The sequence below is a fragment of the Euleptes europaea genome, chromosome 6, assembly GCF_029931775.1.
Source record: "Euleptes europaea isolate rEulEur1 chromosome 6, rEulEur1.hap1, whole genome shotgun sequence".
NCBI lineage: Eukaryota > Metazoa > Chordata > Lepidosauria > Squamata > Sphaerodactylidae > Euleptes > Euleptes europaea.
Window position 1 is genome coordinate 19034314 of NC_079317.1, and position 25759 is coordinate 19060072.

At 44.7% G+C, this 25759-nt stretch overlaps 1 protein-coding gene across 2 annotated transcripts in view; it reads left to right on the forward strand.

The window, feature by feature from the left end:
* Positions 1-14766, forward strand: part of BEGAIN (brain enriched guanylate kinase associated) — a 253236-nt gene extending 238470 nt beyond the window's left edge. For both annotated transcript variants that reach the window (XM_056851442.1, XM_056851443.1), the window contains 3 exons: positions 1129-1236; positions 8091-8174; positions 12593-14766. In XM_056851442.1, the coding sequence (XP_056707420.1) occupies positions 1129-1236; positions 8091-8174; positions 12593-13966 (1566 nt within the window). In that variant the 3' untranslated portion in view covers positions 13967-14766. The remainder of the gene's footprint in view (positions 1-1128; positions 1237-8090; positions 8175-12592) is intronic.
* The last annotated feature ends 10993 nt before the right edge of the window (positions 14767-25759 follow it).

Here is a 25759-nt window from a genome sequence, read left to right on the forward strand (position 1 = left end):
GGCAGCTTCCTTTGGGCCAAGGAGCCTTCCTCTTGCATCAGTGGAGGTTCCACCTTGAACTTCATCAGTATCGGTTTAAAATTTAATTGGACCTGAGCCTCAGGTTGAGCTACATTTACCTCAAACAAGTATGAAGGAAAAATAGTGAGAGATTTAAAATAACCCGTGGATCTATTTGGCAGAAGTAAATCTTCATATAACCTCTTCACCTCTCAAATGTGAGGATCTCCTTACCTAAGGAGATGAAACTTGTTGCTAGTGGGAATATAAGCACCTGTAGAGGTTTTTAAAATGGAGAAGAAAAGGCTAAAATAATGGCATATATACAAAAGAAGAGGGGAGAGATGGTGTCTCTTTGAAGACACAGAAATGTGTTCAAGTTGGCCCACATAATTAAATTCCTACAGCCCTACCTTGGAGAAGCTATGTTTTCTTTTTGTTATGTCTGTTCCAATAAGAAATTGCTTTTCTGGGGGGGGTAAAGAAAATGTTCTCAAGCTCAGTTTTCCATCCTAGCTCCCTTTAATTTAATTAATTCTAGTGAAGTCTATACAGGAAGTATTTGAATCCCCGCCTCTTTACACACTGCTTTGTAATTGGCAGTGAGAGAAACCAAGCTTCTGTGTTCCACACTTTGCCTTATGCATGCATGGAGATTTCACCCGGGCTATGCTCAGGGGAGATGGAAGAATCAGATTAACAGAGGAACAGGAATTCCCGGGATTTGTGAGGGCTGGCAGCGAGGTCATTTCTAATGGACGGAAAACTCATGCAGAACTCAAAGGAACAACCGAGTCTGACGGGGAAAACGGGAGTCCAAATACCCATGCATAAATGACCCTAGTGTACTTTCTTGCCAAGGTAGGGTTCTACATACTTGTTACAGGCTGATTTAAGTTACATCCAATTTTACCTTCGCTGGTGAAATTGCCCCAAGTGAGTCAAAGTTTCATTTTCCAGTCTGGGCTGTTTGTTCCTACGATCTTTTATTTAGTAAAAAAGTAAAAGTAGTTGGTAAAGTATTTGGAAAGGGGTGAAATAATGTTTCTCTTTGGCTTGGAAAACAATATTCAATGTCATGTCTTCAGGGGGGGAAATAAACATTGACTGAATTGTTTTCACACACAGGGTCAACATTACGAAGAGGAAAAAAGAGCTTTAAGCCATGAAATAATGGCCCTCAATAACCACTTAATAGAAGCCAAGGTGACAATTGATAAATTGTCCGAAGATAATGTAAGTATTGAATTGCAGACGTTTGTCATGGTCATGCACAAAAACAAGAGTATGAAATTGCGGGTAACTGGATCAGAAATGCTGAGTTATGTCTCTCACTATTATTAGTTACTCCATTTGAACTACTCCACCGAGCTGCCTCAGCGGCTACTTTTAAAGGGTTTTCTTCTAATCCTATAATTATAGGAGCATGTAGGGAACATGCATTTGACCATATTCCTAGAGCAGTAATAGCTGTATGTTCCTAACAAGTCCATACCAAGCTCTACGTTGTCTATTTTCCACTTGTGCAAAGCATGCTTTTTTTCTGCATATAGTCTTGAGTTAGCCCTTCCATTAGGCAGGAGGAGGTAGCCCACCTCCAGCAGAACCTGATCTTAGGGTACTATTTATGGGCAGAAAATTACATTATTTAGCATATTATATTTTTACCTTTGTTGAAGGTACCATTCTGGATTTCCTGCCCCAGGCACTGGAACGTCTTGGGTCTGTCTCTGAGAGTCAGCGTGCTCCAGCCAAAGTTAAACTTCGTATATTAAGTGCTATTATGTTCAAAATATAGATTGTACATAAAGCCATGCATTGGTAGCCCCAACAGCCCTTTGAAAAGTGGGCACTTTGGAGCGGAGGAGGTAGCAAGTGCATAATCACATTCTCTGTGGCTCGCCTGCAGTGGTGAACATGTGTTTGGAAAGGATAAAGCATATTTAAAATACTGCAGGGCAATGCTATTGGGGGGGGGGATCGAAGCAATTTAGAGTTAGGTGCTTCCTCCCCATTCTGTTTCCCAACTCCAAACCGCCCCCACCTGAAGCACTTTTTCCAGTTCAATTAGATTTGTTCGCTGACAGCTCCACTACTTCTAAATCTACAGTTTTTCTGAAGAGTCCCCCCCCCCTAAAAAAAAAAAAGGTCAAGAGCTTGCTTGACTTTTGGCACTTTTGCCATAGAGAAGGCATAGTTTCCAAACATTATCCCTCAGGCTGATTTTCAACTTATCCATAAGATGTTTCAAACAGAATTTTGAGTGCAGTAGCGTGGCTTAAAGCCAGCGTGGTGTAGTGGTTAAGAGCGGTGGATTCTAATCTGGGGGATCAGGTTTGACTCACCACTCTTCCACATGACTCTAATCTGGTGACTTTGGGCTACTCACAGTTCTCTCAGAACTCTCTCAGCCCCACCGACTTCACAAGTATCTGTTGTGGGGAGAGGAAGGGAAGGAGATTGTAAGCCAGTTTGATTCTCCTTAAAAGGTAGAGAAAATCAGCATATGAAAACCAACACTACTACTACTTCTCCTTCTTCATCAGCATGGTGTAGTGGTTAAGAGCAGTGGACTCTAATCTGGAGAACTGAGTTTGATTCCCCACTCCTCCACATGAGCGGCGGAGGCTAATCTGGTGAACCAGTTTGGTTTCCCCACTCCTATACATAAGGCCAGCTGGGTGACCTTGGGCTAGTCACTCGGAGTTCTCTCAGCCTTACCTACCTCACAGGGTGTCTGTTGTGGGGAGAGGAAGGGAAGGTGATTTTAAGCCGGTTTGATTCTCCCTTAAGTGACAGAGAAAGTTGGCATATAAAAACCAACTCTTCGTCTTCTCCTCCTCCAACAAAGTTTTCCAGGATATAAGCTTTTGTGAGTCAAAGCTTTTGTTCGTTTGTTTAATCATATTTATATCCCGTCCTCCCCCCACCTAGGCAGGGCTCACAGTGACTCACATCCTAAAATGAATACAGATTTAACAATTTATTCATAAATATATAAACCATGATAGAATTTGAAATCTAATAGGTCCATAAACAAATCTAGACAAATCTAAAAACAAATCCAGAAAGCGATGGCACCTAAAAAGTTCACGACATCCTCCCCACAATTTAGAAAAATTGAGAATTTTGTTTTCCAGGGATACTGGACTTGAATTTTGTTCCACTGCTACAGATTAACACAGCTGCCCACCTGAAACAGTCTAGCTGTTTAGCTTGGAGGGGCACCGTTGCAAGGCCTTTATGGACTGGCTGACTGACACATGATAAATAGTATGGTGGTTGCTGGGAAACACAACCACAGGAAGGCTGCTCCATGAGACAAATTATTTGTGCAGAATTATTCCCTAGGCTCTCACAGTTTCTCTTGTTTGCCCATGGTAGGCATCACCAAAACTACTTTGGTAACCCTCACCCACAACATAAGAATGTAAGAAGAGCCCTGATAAATCAGACTGATGATCCATCAGTTCTAGAATCCTGTGCCCAGCCAGATGCCCCCTAAAAGCGTACAAGTAGGGCACGGAGGCCAAGGACTTCAACTCTTGTTGCCCCAACAAATAACTCCTTTTGAATATGAAGGTTCTCTTTGGGTCCAGCAGTGGCATTTAGCAGTGGTGGCTATCTTCCAAATGAACCTGTTGCCATGAGTCAGAAGCGACTTGATGGCACTTAACACACTTAACACACACACAATTCTGCTTAGGACTGCACTGGTAGGATGCTTTCTAAATATGAAGGATATTCACCCACCACTGTTAATTGCTCCATGACTGCACAAAGCTGCCAAGCAAATGCATGTGAGGCATATAGTTGGGATCATTCAAACATTTCCTATTGCCATTTTTTGTGGCAAGCATAGGTAGGAAGTAAGCTCTTAACTGACTCATTTTCAAGAAGCTACCCTAAAGCTGATTGCATGTGTGATTCAAGCCTAAAAGTATTATTGGCACAAATGATAAATGAGAGCATTTGGGCCCAGCAAACATGTGCCGCAGGCAACTTTCCATTCATCATAATTATTTCCTTTGTTACTCTGTTGAATGTTTCCCGGCAGCAATCCTGGTTGCTGTAAATAGCATCAATCTGTCCTTCGAGGGCCACACAGAATGTGTTTGGTCCTCGGCTCGAGGCTTCTTTTGATTTCTCTTTGTCATCTTTTGGGCGCATTATATGCTTAGATAAATCTGAGGCCCCCCAGAGGGAAGGGGATTTTCACTCCGTGGTATATTCAAGCAAGCCATTTCAGACTGTATCTGCAAACAAAAACTGTGATGGCCTTACCAATGAAAATGTATTGAGCTAAGTTAATTTTGAGCCGTTATGGAAATTGCTGCCAACCAAGCTACATATGAAAGAATGCTGCCTGTAATGGATGTGTTGAGCAGATTACGTCAAAAACATTTTTTTTTTTTGCAAATAAGCAGCTGAAGTGTTTTACTCACACCTGTTCTGCCTCACCAAGTTGCCATAACAAAAGTTCTTGTTTTTCTGGAATTCAGGCTTCAGGGGTGACATGAAAAGTAACAATTCTTTAATGAATCGAGACATATGAGGCCCTAGAATGATAGAATCATAGAGTCGGAAGGGGCCATACAAGCCATCTAGTTCAACCCCCTGATCAATGCAGGATTAGCCTAGAGCATCCATGACAAGAGAGGCAACCTGAATAACCAGGTCGCTTGTTGCTATGTCTTCGGGCAGGCTCCTGGGGAAAGAGAGGTTCCGCGGGAGGGAGGGGGAGGGTGCCTCACTCACCCTTCCCATGCCGGCTCTTTTCCGTCTTCCCGTGGCCTCCCGCGGCCATGCCCGGACTGCAGCGCAGGGTGGGTGCCAGGGAGTGACATCATGGCGACGTCCCTTGCTCTCCCCGCCCCTTCCTGCGCCTATTTCTTAGTGCTCCGCCCGGTCACATGCCTGTTCACATGCCTATTGGTTTACCTTTTCCCAGGGAGCCGTTTGCCCATGGGATCGCAAGTACAGCCTCTGCATAAAGTCCAGCCGCTGCTTAAAGACCGCCAGTGAGGGGGAGGTCACCACCTCCCTAGGTAGCTGATTCCACTGTCAAACAACTCTTACTGTAAAAAACAAATTCCTAATATCCAGCCGGTACCTTTCCACCCTCAATTTAAGCCCATTATTGCAAGTCCTATCTTCTGCTGCCAAAAGGAACAGCTCCCTACCCTCCTCTAAGTGACAGCCCTTCAAATACTTAAATAGAGAGGCAACTTTCCATTCATCATAATTATTTCCTTTTTTACTTTGTTGAATGTTGCCTATCAATAAGTTTTTGCCCTCCCATAGAAGGAGTTGAGCTGGAATTGGGAAACTCATACTTCCATGCTCGTTCCGTGCCCAGTGGTGGAACCCATTCCCCTGTAGTCAATACGTGGCCTATTGACCATTCACGTCACTTGCCGTCCATGGCAAGGGTTTAATTCAGACAGCGCTGCAGGTTCCCAGCATCGGTGTTCCGTTTTTTACATCGTCTTTTGAGCTTGGGATGGCTTGGTACACGAGTTAGCCTGAGCAGAACAAAATCTGCCCCTACCACAGACTTGAGAGGTGACATGACATCATTTTGGGTCACAATCTGTTATTAGCTCTTCGTGCAGATTTTAAAAAAATATTTCTTATGAAGAACTGGATTCAGTGCCTTGAATTTGTTACTCCTTTGGAATCAGCCAAATTTGTCAGAGGTATTCAGGCAACTGGGCAAAACGAGAGGTCTTGTCTGCATCTGAAGGTTCTCCACTAAAGATGCTTCCCATTTATATTTTTAGGGACTCTTCATAGTTTGGGAGCTGTACCAAACACAAGTAGTAAAAAAATGACTTTGTCCATCTTTTCTGTGACGGCAGAATTATCTGTTCAAGTGACCTTGAGTCACAGCATCCTTCTCTTTGTTGCATCAAGAAGCTCCTTTTTTCTCACAAACGCTTATTTTGCAAATAACCATTTGTTTGTCTTTTAAATATAGTCAATTCGTTTTGTGTTACTGTGTGTTATTGATTTCCTTGCATTGCCACTCAGAAAACTGAAATTATTGGGTGAAAGAGATCATAATGACAGTGACTGGAATCCTACACCTCGTTTCTGCAAGGGTTCCTCTTCATCCATTGCAGATACAGCCACAGTACATTCCTTTGGTGCTGGATGCTTCCACTCATGCCAGACTTTCAAGGAGCTGAAAAGTACCCAGAGCCAGAGGAATGTCCTCCACAGTGAGAGATTACCTCCACAACTGACAAAGAGTAGTGTGAGTGGAAACAAGATACCTGATCCAAACCAGTCTCAGAGGGTGGCCATGCTGTTTTGTAGTAGAAGAGCTAGATTCGAGTCCAGTGTGTGTGGGTAAAGTGCTGTCAAGTCGCAGCCAACTTATGGTGACCCCTCATGGGGTTTTTAAGGCAAGAGACTAACAGAGGTGGTTTGCCAGTGCCTTCCTCTGCATAGCAGCCCTGGTATTCCTTAGTGGTCTCCCATCCAAATAGTAACCAGGGCGGACCCTGCTTGGCTTCCAAGATCTGACGAGATCGGGCTATACCATGCTGCCTTCCCTCCCCTCGAGTCCAGTAGCACCTTAGAAACCAACAAGATTTTTGGGATATAAGCTTCCGAGAGTCAAAGCTTCCTTCATCACATAAGTGTTGAATGGAGATCTCTGAGTCCTTATATCCCCGTTAGAAGGCAGGAGGGGTGTTGCAAAAAAGGAACTCAGGATGCAGAGGCACAACACACATTATAATCAGCTAGATTAGAGCAGGGGAGAAATGCTTAGGGGCAGAAAATTAGCATCTGTAGGTTCCAAACCCTAGTGGTATTAGTGGCCTGTTTTCCAATTCTGTCTACTGTGTTACTAGATACCCATGATTATGCAGCTGACATGGGCAAGCGCTCACTCATGTTATAACCTACTATAATTCTATTCATTCATTATCATTCTTACAGTGCCACCCTAAGTGAGCGCTTGGCCATGTCAGCCTTCTAAGGCCAGGTCACCCTTCTGAGCCCATTAACTTTGATGGAGTTAGGGTGTAACTCTGCTTAGGATAGCACTGTACATGTCCTCTTTGCTTTGCCCACTAGTGTGATAAATGACTGGCACAAGAAGAAAAAAAAAACTACCAGGTTCGAGAAGCCACAATATAAAAGGGGTGTGTAAAAGGGTGTAACTCTGCTTAGAAGAAGAAGAGAAGTCAGTTTTATATATGCCGACTTCGTCTACCTTTTAAGGAGAATCAAACAGGCTTGCAATCTCCTTCCCTTCCTCTCCCCACAACGGACACTTTGTGAGGTAGGTGGGGCTGGGAGAGTTCAGAGAGAACTGTGTGTAGCCCAAGGTCACCCAGCAGGCTTCATGTGGATGATCAGGGAATCAAACCCGGTCCTCCAGATTAGAGTGCACCGCTCCCAACCACTACACCACACTGGTTTAGGATGGCACTGACAATAATTAACACCACGAATAAGTATGAACATCAAACACCATGTCTCAATGAAACTCAAGTCAGTGAATAAATTATTAAGTATAGATGAAGACTATAAGGGTGTCATCAGTGGTAAATAATGCATTGACTCACCTTTCATTGACACTTGATGTTGCAGACGCCAATCTTATTTGCTGATATTAGATAGTGTACGTTGAGTGATTGGTACATATCTGCTGTATCATTTGATGTGTTAAGTGAGTCTCTTAAGCATCAATACATCACTTTTCCACTTTGACCCCAAGTACCTAGTACTTGGTTTTTGCTCAGTAGAGATCTGTCTGTTTGTTCTCATGTGTGGTGAATAACTTGGCGGTCCTAGTTAAAAGGTGACATCCTTAAAGCAAAGATAATCTTGTGTCAGGTTAGTTCCCATCATCAGATTATAAAGCCACCGCTCCCCATGACCACAGCCTTCAACTATTACATTATTGGACCGTTCAGGAGTTTTTAGTTCCAGACTGGATCAATGGCTTACTTGAATTTTCAGACATTAAACATATTCTTCACTTCCCCAGAATAGCGATCTATGCAGATTGAGTTGCTGGCTGTAAACCTTGGGTTTTTTAATTTATATATCCTTGTGTGTTGTTTTTGCAGGAGCTCTATAGAAAGGATTGCAATTTAGCTGCTCAGCTGCTCCAGTGTAGCAAGAATTACGACAGGGCGCATAAGCTTTCCGAGGTAATGTAAACAAAAATGCATGTCTCTGAAATGCAATAATGTGGCGATGGCCGTGGCCTGCTACTGCTCTTCAGGGAAGGGAGAAAGCCAAATGGGTGGGTTTGTGGCTATGTGTAGTCAAGGAAGGACCAGAAAACAGCAGTGGGGGAAAATGGGTAAGGAGGACAGCCAGGGTGGAAGGAGAGTAATTGGCGAGAGACAATGTGGTGTAGTGGTTAAGAGCGGCGGACTCTAATCTGGAGAACCGGGTTCGATTCCCCACTCCAACACATGAGTGGTGGACTCTAATCTGATGAACCGGGTTTGATTCCCCATCCTCTACATGACCCCTGCTGGGTGACCTTGGGCCAGTTGCAGTTCTCTCTGAACTCTCTCAGCCTCACCTACCTCACAAGGTGTCTGTTGTGTGGGGGGGAAGAGAAAGTGATTGCAATCCACTTTGAGACTCCTTAAAGGTACAGAAAAGTGGGCTATAAACACCAACTCTTCTTCTTCTTGTCTAAGTGAGCATCAGTAACATGCTAGGATATAGGGCAGCACTCACTTAGGCATGAAGAAGAAGGGTGTGGCTTGGGATCCAAGATCAGGACGTCTAGAAGGCAAGCTAATGGATGTCACTGAAGGGAGTCCTGTGGGGACTCATCAGCTTCACGGTCCAGATGAAAGTCTTGGGAGGGGCCATCCAAGCTATTGAGACTCTGTGGTGGTGAAGAAGCATCTTCACTATTCTTTAATGGGCTCCTTACGGCCAAGCCTGCCGTACCTGCTAGTTTTGATTGAGTTATATTTAGAAACAATACTAGAATCATAGAGTCAGAAGGGAGCATACAGGCCATCTAGTCCAATCCCCTGCTCACGGCAGGATCAGCCTAAAACATCCCTGACAAGTGTTTATCCAGAGTCTGCTTGAAGACTGCCAGTGAGGGGGAGCTCACCACCTCCCTAGGCAGCCGATTCCACTGCTAAAATACTCTCACTGGAAAAAAAATTCCCAATGTCCAGCCGGTATCTTACTGCCCATAATTTATACCCATTATTGCAAGCATTATCATACTGTATCTCTGATGATCAGATCCCAGAAGAATGAAGCATCCATCTTGCTCTGAATTAGGGGAATGGGATGAGCTGAGGCAGCATATAGCTGGACTGGGTTTTGTAAGAAAAGGAATTGTTTGGGAATTCCCAACAGGATCACGGCCTGTATCCTACCATTTCACTGAGCAAAGGTTTGGAGCCTTCCTCCCAACAGAAGAGCCACTTAAGTTGGAAAAAAAAGATCATTCCTTCTTAAATGGTGAACTGCAGTCCTCCTTTCTAGGACTTGGCTACCTCGTAGGCTAGTCTCAGGCCTTGGCTGAATTTTTGACTTCTCCTCTAAGATGATAAAGCAGCTGTCCCATATGCCTTGAGGCAAGAATGTGTGGAATAGGGGTTTATTTTAGTTAGAGCTCATTTCAGCCCCAGCATTTATTAAGGCTCAGCCCTACAAAATATGAAACAATGATAAATGCATGGGTTTCTCTGAGGATACATTGATCAGAGTACATTATGCATATCCTTCAGTAAACGCAGCCTGCACTTTCGCACTTCTGGGTTGAGTTTGCAAAGTTTCGTAAGCTTGAGGTCTCTCCTTTTAAAACTCTACTGCTGGTGAGAGGTTAGGCAAGGAGAAATGGCAGGAGAATTCCTGACAAGAACAGAGATACTTCTGCTTCTTGTTCTCAACTGGTCTTTGCTGCTTAAGCAGAAATGGAAAAGTACATATTTTGATGCGGGCCCGATAAGCACTATTAATTTCTGTTCTGTCCCTTCCTCATACCACTTACAACTATCAATCAGTAAGCTAATGATGTACACAGAGCGATGTTTCTTTATACAGATTGTTAGGAAAGTTTGACAAGAAAGACAGGGAGAATTAGAAGAGTGCCTGCTACTGATCTCTCACTCTTTCTCTCTTTTTTACATTGTCAGGAACAATTAATTCATTTAAAATAAAGTAACATGTCCAACACTGAAGTCAGTTTGAAGCAATGTAATGCTGAAACAGCCTTTTCCATATACTGAGTATTTTTGATGTATGCTTAAAAAAAAAAAATCCTGCCCTTCATCCTGGGAGCTCAGGATGGCAGTCGTAGTTTCTCCCATCCACCAATTTTATTCTCACAACCACACTGGGAGGTATTTGGCAGTGAAGTCCTTTACAGAGTAACTGCATTGGGTGATCGAGAGAGATCACTCTAAAGTCGCCCAGCGAGCTTCATGATTTAGTGGGGATTTGAACTTGCCTCTCTCTGGTCCCACTCTTACCCTCTAACCACCAAATCACAATGGCTGCCAGTTAGCACCACTGCAAAGGATGGCCAGTATGGGTGGAGATTGCTGGATGATTTGGGTAACCACACAAGGGTTTTGGTGGGGAGAAAGAAGCCACCCTTTCTGCACTACCATTTTGGAATGACACTTTTATGTTTTACAGTCTTGGCCCACACTGGTCAGCACCTCATTGCCAGTTCAACAAGATGGATGGGTGTGAAAGTGGGAGTTTAAAAAAAACTGTTTAAAATGAGATAGCACTCATTTGACCAGTGTCAAACAGGCCCTAGTGGCTTCTGAAAGGAATAATTCCAGATAACGTTTGAGGTAAACATCGGGGGGGGGGGGGGAGGACAGTAACTTCTATAAACTTTCTTGATGAAATAAAGTTGTTTAGTAAAGAGACCTGAAACCAGTTCACACCATTTGACCAGTTCACAAAGTTATTACATTTCAGTTAACCAGGCATGAGGGCAGAGAGTAGCCATCAGCCAAGCGTTGATTCCTGAGGTAAATCTTTGGCCTTTCCACAGCCTTTGGGATCTCACAATGGGATTTGGGGTGGGGGAGGGGGACAGAATAACTGGTTACTTTTCTGTTGACTGAAAAATTAATTGGAGCGTTGAATTGGGCCCTGGGTCATGGGAAAAAAATAACTGCTGTCTGTGGGACGTCAGAGCCAAGCCCATGTTGGGGTCGCAAACCAAACACAAGACCTTCTTCTCTTCCTCCTGCTTCAGGTTGCTTATCAACAGCCATGGGGATAATGGGGAGAAATCCATTCTCCAGCCCTGTTCCCCTGTGCACATACAGTATATCTGGGGAAACTGGGAATTATGGGCATTTTCTGCTCACCGCAGCACATTGGTCCATGTTGAATGGCTCTGGAAACATTTGCCTGCCACACCAAAATATGTTTTTATTTCTTCCATCTTCTTCGTACTCAATTAGTTTGGTAGCTAAACGTTAAGTTGGCAATAGCTGGTCAGAGAGATAAATGAACTGCTAGAATTTGCATCCATTAGCACATTGTTCCTGCAAAATTGTTCAGTAAAAGAACTAAAGCCTGGCTGCTGAATACAAGACCTCTACCCTCAAAACATTTCACTAACACTTGTCATGGTAATGAGTCATTTTTCTGCAAGCCACTTTTTGGCAGTAGAGTTGTACAGTAATACTACATAAAAAGCACAGACAATGTAAGTTCGGAGGGTTTGTTCAAATTACACTTAGGGTTAGCTGATTAGGGTCAGGCTGACAGGATTAGGGTTAGAATGAGATTTAGAGTCACTATTAGAGGGTTAGAGCTATGATTACGGGGCTAAGGTTATGGCTAGTCTTAGAGGTAGGGGGGAATTAAGAATTTTTTAATTTAAATGAAACCACTTTACAAAATTAGAATATTAATAAGGTAGCTTACAATACAATTGCATATCATGGGTTGGATTCAGCATAAAATGTCTGCCTATGCTGGAGCTCTTGCCCAAACAGAAAGATAAGAGAAGACTGCTCGCACTAAGTCAAACTTATTGTATCTCCACTTACACCCTTACTCCACTGAAATCAACATGAACGTATGAAGCTGCTTTATACTGAATCAGACTATCAGTCCATCAAAGTCCGTATTGTCTGCTTGGACCAGCAGTGGCTCTCCAGGGTCTCATGCAAAGGTCTTTCACATCACCCACTTGCCTAGTCCCTTTAACTGGAGATGTCATGGATTGAACCTGGGACTTTCTGCATACCAAGCAGATGCTCTACCCCTGAGCCACAGTGCATCCCAGTGTGCTTAGAAGGTTATTTCCCTTGGGTGGGATCACTCCCAAAATTTCCACTCTCCCACTGCAGCCCAAAATACCCTTTGCTCCTAGGGGCTGGTAGACTTCCAGAAACAGCACAAGTGGGAAATTAGAGGTCTGCACCAGGGGCGGGAAACTGGCAAAAAAATGCTGCCCATTCCATCAATGGAAATATTCTGCAGGATTTTCATTCCAAGAGCCATACTAACTGCTTCAGTATCTGTGGCGTCTAGACCACAATGCCCCTCTGGCAAAACCCAGTTGATTTGCATCCCTCTTTCTCCTCCTTTCTTCTGTCTTTTACAGCTACCATCTGAATTTCAGGAACGTGTGAGCATCCACCTGGAGAAGCACGGGTGCAGCCTTTCAGTACCTCTGTGTCACACATCATTTGCGGACAACATCCCAACTTGCGTCATCGCTAAAGTGCTAGAAAAGCCTGACCCCAACAGCCTGTCGTCACGCTTGTCGAGCCCATCTGCTAGAGACCTGGCCTTCCAAGACTCAGTGGGAAAGCTTGGCCCGAGGCCTCAGTATAAGTCGGACATCTACTGCAGCGATACAGCCCTCTACTGCCCCGACGAGAGGAGAAGGGAAAGGAGACAGAGTGTCGATATGCAGGTTAAAGACGTTGGCTTTTTGAGGTCCCAGAATTCCACGGACAGCACTGTGGAAGAAGACGGCTTCCATTCCAGCTTCTCTCATGAAGCTTTCCCAGAATATGTTACCTCTTTACCTACATCTAGCTCTTACTCCAGCTTCAGCGTAACGTCGGAGGAGAAGGAGAATGCCCAGGCTAGCACTCTGACGGCCTCCCAGCAGGCGATTTATATGAGCAGCCGTGACGAGATGTTTGAAAGAAAGCCATCTTCAGGTTATGACCACCAGGGGAGTCCGCGGTTTGCCAAGTCAAAATCCATTCAGCACATGGAGCTGGCGGACGACAACGAGGACTCCCCAACCTTCACCAGGACTATGTCGCCTTACTCAAGTGAGCCTTATCATTTCTCGGCCATAACAACTCAGCAAGCTTTATCGTCTCAGAAAATGCGTAGCGAGTGCAGGAACACCCACCTGTCCGAAGAGGACCTGCCAGGACGGTGGAGGCAGCTGAGCGCTGAGGATATCGGGGCGTATTCGTACAGAAACAGTGGCAGGCTTTCGCCCTGCAGCTTTTCAGAGCAGTATTATAGGAGCCCAATAAAGAAAGCAGACAGCCGGTCAAGTCCCATTTATGCCAGTTACAAAGCGGATAGCTTCTCGGAAGGAGACGATCTGTGTCAAAGCAGGCTTGTTGACTCTTGCTTCCTGAGAACAGACGGTGGCTTGAATATTGACATCAGTGCTAGTTGTAAACAGGACAAGCTGGCCTCGTACAAAACAAAAGAATTGAGAGACAAAAAAAATGAAAGAATCACAGTCCAGGTGTGCAGTAGCAAAAGTATTGAAGGTAGCCCGGTGTTGAAAAGAGAGTATGTTGATGTTAGCCCAAACAGTTCAGCCGAGTCCCTCAACCAGAGTTCTATGGAGGCATCAGAGATCCATCAGTCTTCCATTGATCAAGGAAGCCATTCAAGCCTTCATAGCAAACAGCAGCAATTCCAACGGACTGGAAGTACCGGCTTGAGCCGGAAGGACAGTCTCACAAAAGCACAACTGTATGGGACTCTCCTAAATTAAACATCTTCCAAAGCTGCAATAAGGAGACAGACCACAATGACGATGACAAAGATGACCTTTGATACTTCTAGTGTACGGTAGGCTGAGAAAAGCAGAGTTATTATACAATATATATTCATATTCACAATGGTACTGTTTTAAAGGGGAGGGGGGGAAATCCCCCAATTATGATGAAAAACATTACTCAGCACTTTTCACACAATGACTTTTCCATCTTGGATACCAACCCTGAGCCCACTTTTATACCCTGATATATTTTTATAAACAAAATGGTATTTATTAGACTGTCCTTAGTACTCTCAAGCGCTTTGAGTGACATTTTTTGTCCCCTTCAAGTAGGTTTCTTATTTATTTTTTGTGCATGAGGCCACCTGTGCCTAATCTCTTGGAGGAAAAGGGTAAGAAAGAGAGAGAGAGAGAGAGAGAAACCCCCTTATCACAATGACAAATCAAACCCCTGTAAGATTCTTTTAAAATGTGGATGGTGTGCGGTGCAAGAATGGTGATGTTATTTTAAAAATAAATCTATTTTTAAATTAAATGGAACTGAAATGACCCACTAAGTTATTTAATACAGATGTATTTAGGAGGGGGGGAAATTTAAAAGAATGCACATACGGATATTTTGGTTTGTCTGTCCCGCTGTGTTTCTACTCTGCCCCTGTACACTACCTCAACATTAATTGAGGGTTTGTCACCTATTTTTCTGTAGGCTTGCATTTATATTGTCTCAGATGCATGGAGTGTCATAATTAGTACTGTATTTTGCATTACTTAATAAAAGACACCAGTGAAAATGTTTGGAGAGTTTTTTCCCCCCTTCATTAAAAGATGCTCCAAGAGGATCCCGTTACCAAGTAGTTTTTTTTCCAGTAAGGAACTCAGCTCCTGTCGTTTTTTGGAACCAGTCGAAGGAAATAATTTTGTGCCAAGCAATGCTGTATGGCATTTTGATTCATTTCAGTGCGAGTGAGAAACAGGTATTGCTCAAGCTGAAAAACCAAATTCTTAATATTCACATGAACACCTGAAGCTGCCTTATACTGAATCAGACCCTTGGTCCTTTGAAGTCAGTATCCCCGGCATCTCCAGTTAAAGGGACCAGGCGAGTAGGTGCTGTGAAAGACCCCTGCCTGAGACCCTGGAGAGCCGCTGCCGGTCTGAGCAGACAATACTGACTTTGATGGACCAAGGGTCTGATTCAGTATAAGGCAGCTTCAGGTGTTCATGTGATGATGTATCTGATGAAAGGAGCTTTGGCTCTTGAAAGCTAATACCCTGGAAATCTTGTTGGTCTTTAAGGCTCTACTGGACTCGAATCTTGCTCTATACAAATATGATTACTAATTAAACATGTGGAGTGTTGAGTTTAAAGGGGGGGGTCTCTTTTTGCATCAGTATAACCACTGCGGAAGTGTTCTGTTACATTACCTTGTTATAGCCGTGTGGTTTTGGAAAATATATAGGAACCCCCTGAATGAATGTTCACCTTTTCTACACCTGCTTTCCAGCATTTAGGGCAAATGCCACTAGAAATAAACTCTCAGGAGAGGCAGCCTTGTGAGCACAAAACTCTCTTGCATCTCCTGCTCACCTACGGGCATCCATGCCTCAAATACTCCTTTGGTCTCTTCCTTAGTTGCAGGAATACGCCCATGACCCCTTGAGCAAAGACACAAGGTACACATAAAAATTAATCACACAGGCCTCTTTGGCTTTGATTAGGCTGCAGCAGGAGTTGAGTGAGCTGTTCAGATTAGAAACAGAAGAATGAGATGCTTGAAAGGAAGCCAGCAGATATGATGAAAGGGTTTCGACTGAATGACATACGGTGGCTAAAAGAGCCGGGTTTGGTTAACATGGAGGGGGAGAAGAGAGAGCCATGGATCAACCACAAACGTGTTCAAATATTTAAAAGACTTCTATAAGATAGATAAAACCCCAGTCCTTCTCCTTCTTGCTTGAGGCAGGTATGTTAGATGCAGACAGATGTGGAAGACAGCACTGGACAAATAAGGAACAGATGTACCATTCTACTGGTATCAATCTGCAATACTATCATACTTTCATTCTGCCTATTATCTTAGGTGCTGTGGAACACGGGCAGGACAATGCTGCTGCAGTCGTCTTGTTGGGGGGCTTCCTAGAGGCACCTGGTTGGCCACTGTGTGAACAGACTGCTGGACTTGATGGGCCTTGGTCTGATCCAGCAGGGCTTTTCTTATGTTCTTATGTATGCTATACGGAAGGGAGAAAATTCTGCATACCAGTAGACAGTGAAATAGTATCATAATCCATTTTACAGACAGCCACGTGACATGTGACAGAGATGAGATCTAGCCAGATTTTAGCACAGCCTCTGGCCCAGAGGCAGAGGTGGTGAACTCCTATATAGAAATCTCTTTATTTGTGGAACAAAGGTTTCCAGCACTACAGTTTTAGGCTTATTTATTTCCTCAGGGTCCCCAAAAGGCTTTATTTGCAAGGAATGCTTTTTTTAAAAAAAAATCATCAGTAAAGAGAATTCAATAAATGTTGCATTACTCATTGGTACTTATGGCTCAGGCCCGAGGGGCCTTTTCTCTGGGTGATGGGCAAATGCATGAAACCAAACTCTGAGGAAAAGCTGCCTCAGAATGGGGCTATTTGGAACAGAGACATGACATGAAGAGGGGGGTCCTTAACATTGGCAGGTGCTGCTGTGCTTCAAAAACCACACACACACACGCTATAGCCTCCAGGGTTCTGGACATACATTTGTCCTGAAAAAAACTGGAGGGGATGGGTATCATGAACCCCTCTCTGCTACTTTCCCTTGCCAAATTGCTTCTTCTCAGTGGCTTTTTCAGGGGGGGAATTAAGGACTTCAGAGGATACATAAAGTGGAGTTAGACACCCCCCCAGGCGTTTGCTTCGGTATACTAATTAAAAATGTGTCGACTTTTCCAGCATTTGAACTGTGAAACCTGGATGCAGAGTTTATTTTAAAAACCTTAAAATGTTGCACTTTTTTTGCTGAAATTTATGCCTTCTGTCCCCATCCTGTGTCTTCCATGCAAAAAAAAAATCAAAGGAAGGAATTTGTCAAGGACAGACCTAACCTTGAGCTTCCATCAGAAAATGTGTGTGTGGCATCCATCCCATACAATCGAAAAACTCTTTGTACTCCTTCCTCTGCAGTGGAATGCTAGGCAAAGTTACCCCCTTCTGAGTCTATTGAAGTCAACAGGCTCAACAGGCGGTAACTCTGGTCGTTTATGCATGGGTACTTTCACTCAAGTTCGCCCCCAGTCTGTCTCGGTTGTTTCTTGGAGTTCTGCATGAGTTTTCTCTCCATTAGAGATGACCTCGCTGCCAGCCCTCACAATGTCCTGATCTTCCCATTCCTCTGTCAACCCAACTCTTTCCCTGAGCCAAGCCCGAGTGAAATCCCCATGCATAAGGCAAGGTGCAGGGCACGCAAGTTGGTTTCTCTCACAGCCAATTACAAAGCAGCATGTCCAGAGGCGGGGATTGATATACTTCCTGCTTCCTCGGAGCTCTTTCTGAGCAGAAGAAAATCTTGTTAAAACTGAAGCTTGGATTTCTCCCCCCCACACACACTTCCTTTCAGATTGCGCCATTTTGTATGTTGTTCTTAAAATGCTTTTTAAAGTGGCAATTGGGTTGGGGGGGATTTTCTCTCACAGTAAGCACTACAAGTAGGCCAATTACTAAGCAGCATTTAAAGGGGTGGGACTTGATTGGAGCTTGGAGACTGCTGGTGCAGAGATTCCCAACAGAAAAGTGTGGGCCCAGCAAAATCTCCCATGCATAAATGACCTCTGTTTAGGATGGCACTGCAGCTCTAGCAGTTCCATCATGCCACAGATCTTTTACGTATTGAACTGTCTCAGCGATTCACTTTCCAGTCGCCCTTTTTGCCTTTGAAAGTCTCCTACTTAACGTATCTGACTGATGAGAACTGACTTTGAATTTGTCTAGGTCAATATTTAATTCCTGACTCAATAAATCTTCGGGTTGGCTGCACTTCTCAAGCAGTCAATGGACTCCAAGCAGCCGTTCAGCTCGGGATGTTATTTCATTCCAAGAACCAAGTCTCAAAGGACTCGAGATATCCATGAGCCACCTGATTGGAAAGGGGTGAAATGCACTTCGATAACATGAACAGACTTACCTTGTTATTCAAAAGGTTAGCACTATATATATACATATTGTGTACTACACAGGGAGGCATAAATGTCAGGAGGATGATAGGAGAAGTAAAATAAACTATGGAATTTAATGGGGTTGCCAGAAAAGAACAAGCAGCCTTAAAAGATTTAAGTGCGTAGCAGTAGAAGTGTCAAAAGAAAGTGTCTCTAATGAAGAAACAGTGAGACACTCTATCACAGCTACAGAAAATCAAAACATCTGAGCCTCAATCCGATTCTTCTTGCACCCAAAAGATAGTTACATGTAACTAATTGCATTGCCCTGACTTGGATAGCCCAGGCTAACTTGATCCCATCAGATTTTGGAAGCTAAGCAGGGTCAGCCCTGGTCAATATCTGGGTGGGGGACCAAGGAACAGCAGAGTCACTATGCAGAGGCAGGCAATGGCAAACCATCTCTGTTTGTCTCTTGCCTTGAAAACCACATGGGGGTCACCATATGTTGGCTGCGACTTGGCAGCAAAAAACAACCACCCCTAATTGCATTACAGATCACACATTTTAATGTGCCCTTATATAAAAGTGGTTTGGACCGGTGGAGTCTGATCTGGAGAATCAGGTATGATTCCCCACTCCTCCACAAGAGCGGTGGACTCTAATCTGGTGAACCGGGTTGGTTTCCCCACTCCTACACATGAAGCCAGCTGCGTGACCTTAGGCTAGTCTAAGGGTGATCTTAGAGCTCTCTCAGCCCCACCTACCTCACAGGGTGTCTGTTGTGGGGAGGGGAAGGGAAGGTGATTGTAAGCCGGTTTGATTCTCCCTTAAGTGGTAGAGAAAGCCGGCATATAAAAACCAACTCTCCTTCATCTTCAAAGGATACCACCAGTTGCCTGAGCAATTAAGCGACTTAGCATGAGCTTTATAAGATGGTTGAAATTTTTCGTATTCACTGCTTATAAGAACAACCGAGGAAGGTAAAAGCACTTTCAAACAGATTTAGCAGGCTGGTTTTTTTTTTCTGACAGTGACCATTTGTACCTGGCTACTGGAGGCTGGTTGACCTTTCCATCAGAATCTCTCCCCCCTCATTTTGTTCCAACCAGAATGCCTTGGGGGGCGGGTTCCATTTGGTTTCTTGGCTTCTATGCAGAAAGCGTCCTTGCGGGTGACAGGTTTCATTTCACAGGCTGGTGACACTGATTGACAACAAGAAGTTGTCCTCTTCTATAAAGGCAAAGGCAGCGGGAGCAATTAAAGCAACAGGGGAGCGCAAGAGGGGGCTGCCTTTGTGTTACAGATAGTTGGTTCCAAAAGCTTGACTTCCAAGGATTTCATTAAGCACTGCTAACAGAACTTGACCTGGATGGCTCCGGCTGGCCTGATCTCGTCAGATCTCAGAAGCTAAGCAGGGTCAGCCCTGGTTAGTCTTTGGATGGGAGACCACCAAGGAATACCAGGGTTGCTGTGCAGAGAAGGGCACTGGCAAACCACCTCTGTTAGTCTCTTGCCATGAAAACCCCAAAAGGGGTCGCCATAAGTCGGCTGCGAATTAAGGGCACTTTACACACACACAACAGCACTTGAGTTGGTGTTGAAAGTTCTCAGAAGACGTCTTGCCCATTTCTTTCTTTACCCCATTTTCCATGATCAGAGGCGGCCTCATTTCTGTCCTCACAACAGCTCTCTGAAGTAGACAAAAGCCTGAAATAGAGATTTTCCCCCAAGGCACCCACCGAGCAGGGATATAGACCCAGGCAGGGTAATTCTTTGTGATCCTGGAGCCCTGGCCAAAAGTCAAGGGTGGGTCCCCCATGCCTTCTCTGTTCCCACCCAACCCACTCTGAACAAGAATACATGAGGTAAATTAGGTGTTGCCAGAGATTGAACCTGGGACCTTCTGCATTCCAAGCAGATGCTTTACCACTGAGCTCTGCCCCTGCCGGAAGCTACTGGGCTCTCCTCTTCCTCTTGGCTTCCGACCGCTAACATTTTGTTATGGAAGCCAGCCTCCACGGCAGCCATTTTGTCGCAGTGCCAATAAGCGCTCTCAACACTCCCAAAGCGCCCACAAGTCTGACAAGATTGCCCCCTTCACCACGTCGCTTGACATATGTTGTGTGCGAGAGAAAGAGGGAGAGAGGGGGAAGAATCAATAACTACAGCTCAGTTCAATCTGAATTTGTCCTCAAGGTTTGCATAATGGATGCGCACGGGCAACGGCGATGGCTCGATGTTTCTTGCCACAAGTAAACTGACTTCAACACTCACACAGTGCCAGAGTTTAAAAATAGAAACAGCAGTAGGCCCTCAATTAATTACTCTCCTCAATTTCCAGCATCGATAGCTGTCTGCATCATTTTTTATCCCCCACAGGGTGTTTCATAGCAACACAAAACACTCCAAGAGGCACCAAAACCCGGAACAGCCATTTCGTAGCTCCTTCACCGCTTGCATTTAAAACCCACTGGAGCCGCCGGCTTGCATGGGATTAATAACACAGGGCCAAGGAGCAAAGGCGGAGTCGTTCGGCCCTACGAAGGTTTGCAGATAGGTGTTAGGAAATTACTCCGATCAGGCTTCTTCTTGCTGTTTCAAATTGTTGTTTAAATGCTCAGCCTGAAACCTAAAGAACTCTAAATCTGCAGACGGTTAAATGAACACACAGGAATGAGCAATGGCTTAGAGGAGCGGGGCTTATGGTTCAGTGACAGAACATACACTTTGCATGTACAAAGGTCCCTGATCTGATGCTTGGCTTCTTCAGTTAAAAGCTGTTAGGTGGAAAGAATGTTTGTTTGTTTTTAAAGAGGTTTCCGATTAATTTGTAGTGCTTCGCGTGCCAAACCAGGGACAATCCAGGGTTGAATCTCTGCTCTGCCATGGAAGCTCACTGCGTGGCCTTAGGCCAGTCCCTCTTTCTCTTGATCGTTCTTTCTCTCTCTTAGCCTAGCATATCTCACAGTGCTGTTGCCATGAGGGTAAAATGGAGGACAGGCAAACAATGTACACCGCTATGGGTTCCCACTGGGAAGAATACCAGCGTATTAATATTTACATGAACAAATAATTAGGGGCCCTTTTTTTAGAGGCATGCCTCTTCTCACCCCTTCTTGTTCCTTCCTCTTCTAAATAATTGCCTCAATGTGCGACAGGATAAGAAGAGTATAGACAGAAAGGCTCACGTGTTGGCTCCCCATGTGGAGGAATATTGTTGCAGTTAGCCCAGTGTGGTGCACAACCTCTCACCTGCAGCTGACATTGGCATCTTTTTTTCCTTCTTGGTTTACTGGCACATTGCTTGGTGCGGCCCTATTTTTCTTTCTCTTTTGTTCCTGGAAGAGACATCACAGCATTCTGGGACACTCTAGGAATTTTCCAGATCTCTATGGTAAAGCTATACAGACCCAGAAGTAAGGTCACAGTGATCTGCAATGCCAATTTTTACAGCCCCCTCCCTCCCTCAGATGGTCCTGGGGTGGCCCTGGCAAGGGACTGCAATCCCATGTAGGAGTAACCTCAGTGATGAAAAAAAAGATTATTCCTATTATCCCATCCAGGCAGGACATCGTACTCAGGAATTATTAACAGAGTGCAAGGCTAAAATTTCCAACTTTTGGGGGGAGCATTCTTTTGGAATCATAGAATCATAGAGTTGGAGGGGGTCATACAGGCCATCTAGTCTAACCCTCTGTTCAATGAAGGATCAGCCTAGAGCATCCCTGACAAGCGCTTGTCCAGCCTCTGCTTAAAGACTGCCAGTGAGGGGGAGCTCACCACCTCCCTAGGTAGCCGATTCCACTGTCAAACAACTCTTATGGTAAAAAACTTTTTCCTAATATCCAGCAGGTATCTTTCCTCCTGCAATTTAAACCCATTATTGCGAGTCCTATCCTCTGCTGCCAACAGGAACAGCTCCCTGCCCTCCTCTGAGTGACAGCCCTTCAAATACTTAAAGAGAGCAATCACGTCCCCCCTCAACCTCCTCCAGACTAAATCATCTGATTTGCTTCTGAGTGGCCCAATCCCAAAAGTCTGCTTGTCAAAATTATTATTCTGAACTCTTGGTTTTATGGATGTACAGATCTAGCTATGATATTTTTAATTCCGCCCTTCGTCCAAGGAGCTCAAGGAAGCATACGTGGCTCCTCCCCCCTCCATTTTACCTTCACACCAATCCTGGGAGGTAGGTTAGACTGAGAATGACGAGCGCAAGGTCACCCACAAGTGCCATGGCCCAGTGGGGAGTTGAACCTGTTTCCCAACTCCTCATCCATCACTCTAAACAATGCACCAATGCTAAGTGTAGTTAATTACAGCCCATACAATTAAACACACTCAGGTTCGATGAATTGTTTGACAGCCCTTGCTTTAACAAGGCTGCCTTCCCAACAAGAGCATCATGCATTGTACCGTGCTGTTGTATGGATTTGGCCTCATGGCAGGCCTGAGAACATTCACTTCCTTGACTCTTTGGGGAAAATATCCTCCTTCCTTCCCCCTCCCGCCCATGCCATACCACAATATCAGCAAACAGCTCATTCAGTTTGCTTTGAAGTTTGCACTAATGGTAAAAAATAATTGCTCCCTTAGCTAAGAACTTCTGGGTTATTGTTCTGAACCTACCTGATTGGGTCACCCCCCCATGTCATATTCCAGTGCTTGATAACAGGAGCTGATTATAATTAGACATTTGAGTCAAAACAGGCCCTGACCTTTAAATCACTTGGGGCTACCCTTGAAGAGTGTTCGGAAGCTGCAGCTAGTGCAGAAGGCTGTGGCTAGACTCCGGGTCAGGGTCAGCTATCAGGAAGCATGTGACTCCAATATTACAGCAATAACACTGGCTACTAGGGTTGCCAAGTGCCCGGTGGTGGCGGGCAAACCCCCGCCGATCCACCCCACTGCCCGTCGACCAGTTGAGGGTCAGTGGGCAAACAGGCGCATGTGCCTGCACACCGTGGCACATTGCTTCTGGTTTACACCTGGAAGCACCGCATCGTGAGGGGCCTTTTACCACTCAAGCTCCCAGTTCGAGAAGTAAAAGGCCCCTTGTGATGTGGCACTTCGGGTGTAAATGCATCGCAAGGGCCCTTTTACCACTCAAACTCCCAGTTTAAGCGGTAAAAGGCCCCTTTGCGATGCATTTACACCCGGAAGTGCCACATCGCAAGGGGCCTTTTACCACTCAAACTCACAGTTTGAGTGGTAAAAGACCCTTCGCAATGCAGGACTTCCAGGTGTAAGCCGGAAGTGACTCACGCGTGCGCACAATCCCCTCAGCTTAGGGTTGCCAACTGCCAGGTAGTAGCAGGAGATTTCCTGCTAATTCAGCTGATCTGCAGCCGATAGAGATCAGTTCCCCTGGAGAAAAATGGCCGCTTTGGCAATTGAATATGGCATTGAAGTCCCTCCCCTCCCCAAACCCTGCCCTTGTCAGGCTCCGCCTCAAAAATCTCCCACCGTTGGCGAAGAGGAACCTGGCAACCCTACCTCAGCTCTGCCCCAAAAGCCTCCCGCCAGAGGAGAGTGGGGACCTGGCAACCCGACTGCCTACCAATCTACTCTTGAGCCCAGTTCAAGGTGATTGTTTTGTCCTTTAAAGCCCTACATGGCTTGGGACCAGGGTGTCTGAAGGACCGTCTTCTCCCATATGTTCTTGCTGAGGAATTAAGATCACAGGGAGATGCTCTCTTGACTGCCCCACCAATTAAAGATGCTCGTTCAGTGGGTACATTAGAGAGGGCCTTTTCTGTGGCAGCCCCACAATTGTGGAACAACCTCCATTGGCCCTTTCATTGTCGATCTTCAGGAGACAGTTGAAGACAGTTTTATTTAGGACTGCATTTGATTGATTTAGCTTTTATTGTTGGCAGTCTTAACTGGAGTTTTTAAAGAGTGACTTGAATGGGTTTATAATTGTTGTTTTTAATTGTGTGCTTTTAAATAATGCTTTATCTATACTGTAAGCCCCCTTGAGTCCCACCAGAAAGGCAGCCAACAATTTTTTTAAATCAATCAATCAATCAATCAATCAACTAACTAACTAACATTCAAGGAATGTTTCTGGAAGAAAAAGCTTTTAGTAACACACAAGTCTCAGTTTACCTTTATCTCCTCATACAAACACAAACCTTCAGGTGGAGGCGGCAGAGGTGAAACGCACCACCAAACAATGGCTTTGTTTAGGATTCGTGTTCGTTTTTGCTCTCACCCACAATGACTGGATGTTTTGCTGATGGAACTGGAAAAAAACACGGTGGCCTGGGGAGTGACACAGTTGTAATCAAACATAGGGAAGAGTTGTACCTAAAGGACAAAACAGGCTACTTGAAAGAATGTGTATCTGAACAACTGTTGGGCAGAACAAATGTCATGACAAAGCCAGAAATGAAGATCTAGAAATTATGGGTTTGGTGACATGTCAATCCATTGGTTATATAAATTTAAATCATTTGATTGAGGAAAACTCTGCCCCTAATGAACTGGTAGAACATTCTATTTTTAATGTGTTAATTACTTTAAAGCAAGAACTTAAACTGTCTGCGGAAGAAGCAACTTAGAAGTGGCATTCCCTCATTACCTTTCACACCTGAGTGAATGCCTGTTCTAAAACCAACCCTGCTATCTATATATTTGTGCTGTCTAAAATCAAAAATGTTTTTTTCCTTCATGAGTAGTTTCATTTGCATGCAAATTTGTGCAGATGTAATCAATAAATGGACTAAAATGCATCCAGTTAACGGACTAAAGTTTCATTAATCAGATGACAGCCCTACTGGAAATGCAGTAATTGTCCTGAAATCATAAATCATCACCCACCCACCCCCATCCCAGGCTCACATGAGAATTCACATGCTCCAGGTAGGACATGGTAGACCCTTAATGGAAGCCCGTAGACATGCCCCAAAGAGAGGGATCCATTAGCCTTACTTTGAAAAGCCAATGTTTGGCAATAGACAGCTGGGTTTCCTTCCCATACCATTCTGATACATGGGAGGATGACCAGCACAAGATTACGCATCTTGGAGTGCTGAAATGGGGCTCCCAGTTCCTGAAATTAGCAACTATTCTGCCATGCCTATACATTAATGCATATCTCACTAACCACAGACTTACCCCTCAAGCCATCTATATATGTTATAGTGAACATACACACAGTTTAGTTCTCCACATACACACAACCCATACATACACTGAAACAATGTACGCAGAGGGGGAGCAGGTACAAGCACAGTGGTCCCACACTGCACCTGAGCATGATTATGAGCATGGAGTCAATGCCTGGAGAAAGTGTACATGCATCGACTCTATCTACCCCCCACAAATTGGAAACACTGTTCTTCACACAACTCTCTTAACGGCAAGGGAGAATACATGCAGAACTGCCCCCATACACTGGAAGCCATGGCCAGGAGCTAGCGATGGTGAGGGGTCTGGAGACCAAGTCCTATGACTGGATATGTTTAAAGGAGCTGGGTATTGTCGAAGGCTTTCACGGTCAGAGATCATTGGTTCTTGTAGGTTATCCGGGCTGTGTGACCATGGTCTTGGTATTTTCTTTCCTGATGTTTTGCCAGCAGCTGTGGCAGGCATCTTCAGAGGAGTAACACTGAAGGACAGTGTCTCTCAGTGTCAA